This window comes from Micropterus salmoides, unplaced genomic scaffold (assembly GCF_014851395.1).
Source record: "Micropterus salmoides isolate LMB-PRFRI ecotype aquatic unplaced genomic scaffold, ASM1485139v1 Ms_hic_scaffold_8, whole genome shotgun sequence".
Taxonomy (NCBI): Eukaryota; Metazoa; Chordata; class Actinopteri; order Centrarchiformes; family Centrarchidae; genus Micropterus; species Micropterus salmoides.
In genome coordinates, this window is record NW_024044570.1 from 24,348,810 (window position 1) to 24,359,525 (window position 10,716).

Here is a 10,716-nt window from a genome sequence, read left to right on the forward strand (position 1 = left end):
TGTGCAGATGTGTACAGCAGCCTCTTGTGGCCAAAGCAGGCAAAGGTCCTGACCACACAGCAAACCATATAGCCATGCATATGTCACAGCAGTGACACAGCAGTGACAATTTCTCCAAAGAGAAATTGTGTGACAAGACATTTTACACAACAGTAGTGTGAATAGTAGGAAAAGACCATATTTAGATTAGCATAGAGCAGCCAGTGAGATATAAATGTGTCCCTGTTCTCACATAGGCACATATACAGTGTCTGGATTTGTAATAGAATTTAAATTAGGGAAGAAGAGCGGCTGTGTGTGTCTAAGAGAGAGAGAGACTGACATAGATAGTACAAGTGAGCAATAAATAAATAAATAAAAACTCACCAGAAAATTAAACTAAACAGGAACAGAGAGGGTGGAAGCTCTTTTAAATTGTTAACAATTTCTGAAAAATTAAAACGCACTCTCACTATCAACGTTATTGGCTCCTCATTTGTAATTTTCGTTGGCATTTCACAATTTTGTCAAAGTTAAAGTTAATTTCAAAAACCCTTTGATCTTCTCCAAAGAGTCATGGCTCTCATTCTGAACCTTCCAGAGTAAAAGCCATCATGTTGAAAGGCCTGGACTAAATTAGTAGAATGTCAAAGAGAGGATTAATTATCAAGTAACAACATAACCATAAACTTTAACAACAACAAAAAAATCTGATCTTAGATCTAAACATGTTATTCCAAGACACTTGAGACATTCGACAGAAATAGCACCATTATCTCAAGTAACTGATAAATCCTCCTGATAGCTGAGGATGTGTTTCTGTGTCTAAGAAATCTATCCTTACAGAACTCTTACATCATGCATTACTCATACTGATGTGTAACCCCCTACAACGCAGGCAGCAGAAGACAGAACACACCACACTATGTAGCACTGACTGTGGTGTGACTGGTGAGACTTTAGATGTATCTTGCCCTGTCATCAGTGAGTCCAGTGTTCTGACAGTAAATGGGCACATTTGCTACAAAGACTCTCTAAGTGTGACCATTACAGATGGTATGAATGTCTGCTGTTGCAACCATGCAAACTGAATCACAAAATGTGAAAACTTGTGTAAGCTAGGAACTCAAAAGTGTGTATTTTAGGTGAGTGGGAGTGTTTATGGGAAGAGGCATGCGGTTTATAATCCTCTGTTCTTAATCCCTACTACCTCTAGAGGGAGTCAGAGCCTACAAATCCATGAAATAGCTTTCAAGGGAGACATGAGATGAATCTAAAGTAGCCTTTGAAGACTTATAAACAGGCCTGACGTGGAAGAGATGATGTGTATTTTTTCTTGGAACTTCTGCAGGCAGCTCACAGAAATCTGTGCATACCAAAATGAAAAAGGAAATAAAAAGAACCCTGTACCGCTGCGCTTCACTTTCTAGGATTTCACATGAAGTACATCCCATGGTTCCCACTTCCATCTTTTATGGAACATATTGATTTGCCATTGCAAGCAGCAAAGTGAAATCAAGATGTCCACAGCGAGAATCTCAGTGGAAAAGGAATGTAAGTAGTAGGCACTGGACTGGAACAGGGTACCATAGCCAATCAATCTGATCTCATTTTATTATTTATATTCCCACAGCTGGGTAGGGCTGGCTGTTTGATCATTTCCCCACTTCCTTCTTTTATCAGCAATGAGCCACTGCCACTACGTTAAATTATTCAATTGGGCCCGCTTTGTTGATAATAGCAGTGATCATTCTTGCTTAAATGGCATAATGTATGCGCTGACAGCCAACAGTGATACAAACCTGTCCCGAGGGACACAAATCTATCAGTGGTGAGCGTCTATCTGCCACATTAGAGATTCCAGGCACCAGTGAAGCATAGGCAAGTAAAATACACTCAACAATCAGGCCTATGGAAAAGGCTCATTCCACAAGGCCACAGCCATAAATGATCAAGCCCCCACTCCACTCACTATAGCAGACTTCCAGAGAAATAAAGCCACTATCAAATAGAGTGTTTAACCTCCTCTCTGGGATTTTAAATGATGGAAAAGCTAATCTTATATACTTCTACTGTTTTAGGCTCAGAAAGACAAGCAGGATGTTGTTATTTATGCAGCACAGTTCAGTTAAAAGATAAGAGTAGAGGGATTATTCCCTATTTAGACACACTTTGCCAAGAATACAAAACGTTCCACAAAACTAGTCAATTCTTTGAATCAAGTTTCACTATTTTCATATTTAACAAGATTCAGATAACTCAAAGAGTCTATAGTGCCTGCTAATTTTGAGTGAGAGTGTTAGTTAGGTCTTCCGTATTTTTGTTTTTCTTGTAGAGGTTGCCTGGAGTTTTCTTTCCATGTGGCTTGTTTATTTACCCTTCCCCCACCAGGATCCTGTCAACACTTCCAACCTCATGGGTAGGAAAATGTCAGAAAGCCAAGGGGCCATTAGTGTGTCCGGGATTCTAGCCTTTTACCTTCCATTAACCCTCCAACACCAGTATTACCTCCGGCAAGGAGGTTGGGTTTTCGGTGGTGTTTGTTGTCTTTCAGCAGGAAAACGGAAAGACTACTTGCCCAGTTTTCATGAAACTTGGTGGAAGGGTATAATATGTGCCAAGGAAGAACCCACAACATTTGCGAGCGGTTCCGAATCACAGGGCGGATACATTTTTCACTTGCGTTAACATTGCGAGATAGGTCAATTGTCAGCTGAGATGCTGAGGCACAACCATATTTTGACATACTGTATTTATAGTAGTTTTGGAAATATATCCAGACAATATACATTGTGTGGATGTGCTTGCAGATTTGCATATCATAGAAGACTGGACAAATGCCCTTGAAAGTGGTCTGCGCAATCTGTATGGCTCTATTAGTGTTGGAGTGCTGGAAGAAAAATCTCAGGGTTGAAATAACAGATGCTGCAAGGTGCACAATGTTTTCATGTTAAGATGGAATTAAAATCTAACCAAGGTACTATATATGGGTATGCCTACCTATTGTAGGATATTTCAGCATCAACAGATCTGTAACAACTGATAATTACCACTGCCGGAGCTGTCAAACTGTGAGCTGCTCCATGCTAAACCAATGTCCAGCTTACATCTAAACAGCATTTAAGGGTTTAAAGTGTCAGAACAAAATGAAAGGACAAAGAAGAACACTGGTATTACAGTTTCTCGCCAACTAGCAAGTGCTTATGCTTCATATGGCAAATAAATGTTAATACGGAGCAGCACATTCCTTTTAATGTGAATTTAGACTGTTAAGTTAGACTTATGAAATGAGGACTTTACTCTTAAAACTAGCTTTATGATCCACAAAGCAAAATGCCCCCAAGGCAATTGGTAGTTAACAATGCTGTACTAAAGCTGAGCATGGTGCACATGAAGAAGAAAGAACGTCTTATCTGGATATGCACATCTCTACATTTGTTCAAACGAATGTGAGAGAATCCCCCTATTCTGAGTACACTATTACCATATGCTGAAAAGGCAAGGTTAGTGGTTGCTTAAACTGGTTTGAAATCTGGAGAGGGCGGGGAGGAGTTGAGAAAGAAGATGCATGTAAACCACAGCACTCCTCCCTCACACACGGAGAAGATTAATTCCAATGTGATATGATGAGAGCGAGCACTTCACGCTGTTCACCCATTAAATTTGAGGCTGCTAAATGTTTCGCTGAAACGTTAGGAGGACATTCAACTACCATATCTAATCTTAACTGACCATATGACCCTCCACAAGAGCTGGGGCCAAACCATATCAGACGGCGCACGGTGAACAAAAACAAATAATAATACACCAAGGCTTCGAATGTCATGACTTTCCTAATAATGATCAGATGTTGTTAAGCTCTCCCTTTAGCCAATTTGAAGTCAAGCCTCGCCACAAAGCACTGAGCACACTTGAGTCAATAAGCCAGTTAGCAGAAGGGAAAGTAAAAAGAATTCAATTCTTGATTTATTTAATAGGGGATTTGGCGTGGCAGGTCAGGGGGTGTAATCCAGGAGATTGAACACTGATTCTCTAATCGAGTGGCTCGACAGTACATCTCCTTTCTCCCCTCCCCATTTCACTCTTGTAAGAGGATCCCCCTTGTGTAGCAGTGAATTTCAATGGCCCACTGCTGGTTCAAACACCCCCTCCCCTGTTTAATTGCAGCTGCATGGAAACCAGATGGAGATAAGCAGTACAGTACATCAATAAGTCAAGCCTCCTGCTTTCCCTCCATGGCTAAGAGAGTAATTCAGTAATTCAGCAATCATGAACAATAACTCAGTTCATTGGCAAATAGCAACTACCAGTCAGTGCAAAAAACCTTGAGCCTGCGTATCAGGAAACTGGCAAAGGCAGGCTAATGAAGCCGCAGTGAATGGTGGAGAGAAAAAAAAAGCAGCAGTTTGGTGGCTGTGTGCCATGCTCAGGTCCCAGCGGTGCAGCGGATCTCTCAATGTAGCAACAGCCTCGGTTTGATTCTGCATATGCTGCTCGTTTCTGCTCGCTGTCTCTGAAAACCTGGGTTTCTGTCTTGATAAAGCCATGAGGGAGACTGCTGTTGCTTTTAAAAAAACTACATCCTCCTAGAAACACTGTGATTGGGAATTAAACTCCGCAACCTCTCAAATTCAACACCAGCAACGCCCTGCCTGCTTAAAGAAGCCAAGGAAGTAGTGTGCTGACTGTAAGGTCCATTTTATGCAATTTATGCACTATTCTTTACTATAAAGTGTTACCTCAGATAAGTGCTGAAATAAGTGCTGACAATCGTGTCTCCGTCACCGGTACTTAAAAGAAATGTCTTATCTGTCTCTGGAGTATTTATGTTAATGGTACATCCTCAACTGTAAGTTTACCGCAGCCAAATTGTAGCGTTCTGAGAAAAAAAAAGCTCATGCTGGGCTTCTTGAACAGATGGCAATATCCCAGTTCCTGGATTCAAGGCAGGTATTGACAGTTCAGAGCGCATAGGTACTCACCACTAGAATACTAAATCAAATCACCATACATTTGTCTTGTTACATTGAATAAACCCAGTCAAGCACACACACATGTTCAAACAACACACAGTCTTGCACACTCACGCAGATATCTTTATCATATAAACCAGGAGACAATGAATTCATCCCCATGGATCTGCCCCGCCCTGTCCCTGAATCCCCGAGCATGAGTAATTGTCGGGCCCTGTGAAATAATCGTAGCTTTCAACGCTAATGGAAGCCCTGCACATTAATTATTCAGTCCAGGAAGCAGAGTGCTTCAAAATGTCAAGGGACCTCTGAGTTATTGCTCAGCGTGAACTAACCTTAGACTGCGAGGTAAGTGACAGAAGCCCACTGCACTTTCTCCTGCTCTGTCCCTCATCCCTTTATGTCTCCTTTGCCTCCCTCTGTTCCTCTGCACAGGCAGACACAGAGAACCAGAGACCATGGCACAGCTGTGGCGTGGTCAGATGGCCGGTGATGGGTGTACTGTTGTGGCTGCGGAAAGGATGACAGACGGCCTGGGCTCTCTTGTGTCACTGCAGCGCTTGACCACAGACAGCCATGACTGCTGGGGAGAGGGCCCTCCTGGGACTGCTGCGGGATTTACGAGGAGAGCAGAGGGAGGAATGCGGCAGCAATGGGGGGTGGGTTTACTGACCTGCAGATAACACATGGCAAGAAAGAGATAGGTTTGATATGAGAACATGCCCGCACTTGTGCTCAGGCAAACGGACACCTCGAGTTGGGCTGCCACAGACTGAGCCTGAGAATACTGTTGATCCGCACTCCTAAAAAGCAACACACATCAGACAGAATTCCAGCAATGCACTTAAGCCTTCTACATTTCCTACGTCTAGACCTTGGAAGCCTTGCTGTTACTCAGCTTTAAAGCGAATGTGAAGGGAGTTAGACCAAGGTGAAGCACGGTTTCAGGACCACTGAACAAGCAGAGAGATGCCATACTGATGTACAGCACAAATTTAATTCAAACTTGAAATACTCAAAAGTATCCATTCTATATCTGTCTATACTTTAATGTATTTTAGATGTATTTAGTATCCCATTTCTTGAGCATGTAGGACTTGCTATGCTTCTCCTAATGCTTCTCTACAACTTGAGGATTTTTCGTTCCTTCTGCACTGCCACCGCTGTCAATCTGCATTGAATTAAACATGTAGGGAAGTGAACAAATTATTCAGCTCATGGCAAAATAACAAAACAAAACACATGCAACTTGGCGAAGCAGAAGTGAACGCTACATGTGCAATATGATCACATCAGAGTTATTTCACCTACGAGAAGTCGTTTCCTGTCTATTCCTGCATTTTGTTAGATATTAAAAGATATACTAGTGTAGATGGGTTTTGTGTAGTTCAGAATGTCTGTCTTCAAGCTATAAAATAACATGAATATCAGCATGAAGATAACAGTTTCAGCGCTCCAGGCGTTAAAAGCCCACATTAGTGGCCCTCTAGTTTACTGGGTGTAATTGAGTATTCTTGTCTACGGCTGCCTTTTCAACTCAGGCAATTTAGCATGCTGGCATGTTGCTATAAAAATGACCCAATTAATTTGATTAGGAAACTAAGGTTCAAGATACAGAGTGTGAAACATGAATCGAATGTTAAACAGTGTGGAGGGATGCTAATGAGGAATAATTTAATGATGGAGATGCATAGAAAGAAATTTGTGTGCACGCATGTTACATTTGGTTTAACAAAAGCCCAGAAACAAGGAGGAAATAAGCAGGAGTTGACTTTATTGTGCCCCCGGTGTTTGTAGGAAAATGATCAAATACTTAGCAGCAGGAATTTTAATAATGGCGGTCTTTAAGAATACAAAACAGGTGCGTGAACTATTAGATACTGAGCAAACTCCATCTGCTGCTGAAGATGGTGAAATATGGTTGAAAGCTCTGTAAAAAGCCTCTGTAAAAAATAAAAAAAGTAAGCGGACCTTGTCAAAGTTTTTTCAGCCACAGAAACTATTTTGTGTTGTGTGACAAACAGCCATATTGTTGCAAGATCTGAAGCAGCTGGACAGTAACACCAATTTTTTTGTTTTTTGCTCTGTACCTGGGTTTTAAAAGAAATAATGACAGTGAAATTAAAGTGCTGACAATTACATTTGAGTGTCCTTAAAGTAAACCTAAACAAATTAAGCACATTGAATGTATATATACATTTGGTCACATTGATTTCCATTAAATGTGTGGCAGAGACCTTTACTGCAGCAATCGTCATCTCATGCTTGTTTCAGGAGGGTTATTTTGCCTTTAGTCTGGTTTATTGCATCAGTTGGATAGATGTCAGGTGAAATGGTATAAATGGTGACTTTGCCTTGAACAATGTACAAGGTAGTTCTCCCAAAATTGGGGGTGTGAAAAGGGCAATGAGTCCAACACTATTAACCCAATGGAGATGTGAACACCCTCAAACAGGCTTAAAGCTAAAGTCATTTCACTTGAACCCCAGTATTATACTTTCATTTCCAACATGCTGGAGTACAGAGCCAAAACAATGAAAGAAAATGTGCTGATCCCACTCACAGTCATCCAGGGACCTCATGGCGACTGGATTCAGGCTGGACTGTCTACTTCATCCCTGCCTGCCTTTGCTTCATTGAGACAGATATTCTGCTTGGTAGTCCACACAGGCACGAAATATAATTTGTTTAAAATGGTGACATTATTTCCAAAGTATTTCTGCCCTAGGTATCAATTATCATAATGGCTGCCTTTGTCAATACCACACCAATCCTCTTAAATTGTACACACAAAACGCAGCGCGGTGCACTTGCCCCGCTCCTCTCTGAACCCTCCTTCCCACGATCCGCCCACCATCTCGGGACTGGAGTCACGTGTCTCATCGCCTAGTGTCTCTCTGCGAGCCCACACCACCACATATCAAACTCACCCAGCGCCCGGCGGAGAGAGAAAGGGAGATGAGAAGCGGTGAGGTGTACGCGATCAGAAAGCCCCTACGACAGTGGGCTATAATGGAGAGCGTTCATTAGGGGACATCCGTTGTGGTGATCCCAAATGCTCTCTCTGTTTCCCGCAGAGGGGGGGAATATGACAAGGCATTTGACCAGGACGGGAGATGCGATTCACACTGTTTCGGACACCCTCTTCTTCCTGTGATCTGTCTGAACAGTCCGCCTGTGAGCCGCGGGGTGTACGGGACACGGGGCGCACAGCTCACAGCCGCCCCAGCCCAACTGTGGATTGAACAAAACGGGTTCTTTTTGTATCTTATTTGAACCTGCTGAAAGTCTGTGGGTCTCCGGAGGGGAGGGTGGTCTTCAACATGAGGGCTGCTTCAGCAAACTTATTCGCACTTCTGTTCCTGTGCGCCGTCGCAAGTGTTTTCTACGTCTGGAGCGCGCTGGAGGACCGTTTGGAGCGACACAAACGGAGGTTACCGGGAGGGGGGTCTTTTCACCAAGGTCTCCCAGTGGACCTCTCCGGCAAAACTTTCCGGGTATTGCTCGCTGTCCCAGCGGCACAAAGACCGCACTTGGGGAGCAGACTTGAGGCTCACAACCTCACTGATCAAACAGTCTCTGCAGGAAATCTAGATTACCATGTGAATGGGGATAACAAGGGGTCAGCTCAGCGGGAGGGCCCGGTCAAGTCAGACTCCCCGGTGGAGGATGGGATATTTTGGAGTGAATGGCTGGAAGGTCTCCTCCCCGTGGGCTTCAAGGAGGAATATGCTCGGTCTTGGCGAGACAGAGCCAGGACATACCGGATAGTGAAGCTGGAGCCTGGATGCGGCAGGATATCTAACCAGCTCGCCACGTTCGCAGATGGGACCAAAGCGTGTGTGCGTTACGGGATAAACGCGGATCAGGTGCAAGGAGAAACTTTGACGTATTATCTTGCCAGTTTGCTAGGCATCACAAACCTGCCGCCGTTGATACTGTCCCAGCTGAACGGTGAAAGTGAACAATGGGCGGCGGTGAGAACGCGGATAGATGGTTTACAGTGGAGTGATCGAGCCGTCGTTTCTCTCACTGAGTGGGTCTCCAACCTGACCGGGGTGGTCACACCGGCGCCGCTCAGACAGGAGAGCAGCGGGCTGCATCCTGCGCTTGAGGGGCTCTGGAACAAGACGACGGCGGAGCTGCTGGGGCTGATGCAGTGGACCGACCTGATCATATTCGACTACCTGACTGCAAACTTCGACAGACTCGTCAGCAATCTGTTCAGCCTGCAGTGGGATTCTCGCGTAATGGAGAGGGACACCAACAACCTCCTCAAAACACCCCGGGGTGACCTTGTATTCATAGACAACGAGGCCGGACTCGTGCACGGGTTTCGGGTGTTAAACATGTGGGAGAAATATCACAATACAGTATTGAGCTCAGTTTGTGTGTTCAGGAAAAGGACCACGCAGCGCGTGGCGGAGCTGCACAGGCGCAGAGACTCCAGGAAAAGGCTGCTGGAGCTCTACAGAGACAGCGAGCCTTTGTCTCTAGAATTGGGATTTCTCTCAGACGAGCACGCTGGTGTTCTCCAGGACAGGATAGACAGGGTATACAAACACATCTTGCATTGCAAAGGAAAGTACGGCCATCTGTGAACATTCGGCACGCAGGTGATTTGTTGCCTGCGCTCTGCAACTGGCACACCTGTGCTAAAGTGATGCGCATTACACACAGCTGTCTTGAATATCCAGCAGAACTACCTCTTGTGAATAGAATATGTTGCCTACATTATAAATAAGTAAATTTGACACGTTTATAAGCTCCCTGTTTAGATTTCCACTGTCTGCCTCACATAGAAGAATGATTAAGGCAAGTGTATCCTGTCTTACTTCACTCCAACTGATGCTCACCCGAATAGTGTTAATGTAAAGATTAGGTTATATTTGTGACTAGGTTATCTTAATGCATATGTGTGTTTTGATTCTTGACCTGTGTTCAATAATCCTAATGATAAACTCCTAAGCCTTAACATAAACTTGACCCTTAAATACTGGATTTCTGTTGACACCTGGCTGGCTTTTTATGGAAAAACATTTGCACAGTACATTGTCATAGCAGCACCTGCACTCTTGTAATTGTGTTTGGATAGCATATTCAGCCTTAAAGTCACAGCTGTATCATATCCATTGTACATGTTGTAAGTACGTTGTAAATACTGTCTGCCAACTTGTTTTGGATATTTGATCCTCCACTAATTTAAGTGCATTGTAACATTCCAAAATCTCTTGTCCTTTTTGATAAACACACTGTAATTTAATTTAACTGTTGCCAAGCTATGTGTTTTATTTGCAGTTTGCGCGTAACTGCCTTATTAGAGTGCATCAAATATTTACCTAGTCTGTGTGGAGAGCTGGGTCTCTTCATGCCTGGCCCATTACAGTGCTCTCATTGTACTTTAGAAATATCTTGTATTGGCACACTGTTCCCCAGGAGCCATGCTGTCAGCCACAGGCACGTCACAACAGGAATCTCTAATCCCCTTTATAATCTCACCCAGAATGATGAACTGAAGGAGACAACTGACATCATTTGACATCCTTTGAAAAGGGCTTTACTGTTCCCTAACCATAACAAAAATTCCTCCCTTTCAGAACCAGAAGACAGATTCCACAATATTCCTCACTCACACAGTAATGCAAACGGTCAACCGGCGTCCAAGGCTGGATGCTTTATTGGTTCAATCTGTTCAACTCAAAAATCAGAAAACATGCTGCTTAGAGGCCAAGCCCATAATTAATTAACACGTTGCTCTCAGAGG

The 10,716-nt window shown here is 43.6% G+C and overlaps 1 protein-coding gene across 1 annotated transcript; it reads left to right on the forward strand.

Moving 5' to 3' along the window:
- The first annotated feature begins 7,243 nt into the window (after positions 1-7,243).
- fjx1 (four-jointed box kinase 1) lies at positions 7,244-10,220 on the forward strand. The gene has a single exon (XM_038706933.1). The coding sequence runs from the start codon at positions 8,276-8,278 to the stop codon at positions 9,551-9,553; it is 1,278 nt and encodes a 425-aa protein (XP_038562861.1). The 5' UTR covers positions 7,244-8,275; the 3' UTR covers positions 9,554-10,220.
- The last annotated feature ends 496 nt before the right edge of the window (positions 10,221-10,716 follow it).

What these genes read in the sequence shown, in the direction of transcription:
- fjx1 (XM_038706933.1), top strand. Translation starts at nt 8,276, where the DNA reads ATGAGGGCTGCTTCAGCAAACTTATTCGCACTTCTGTTCCTGTGCGCC.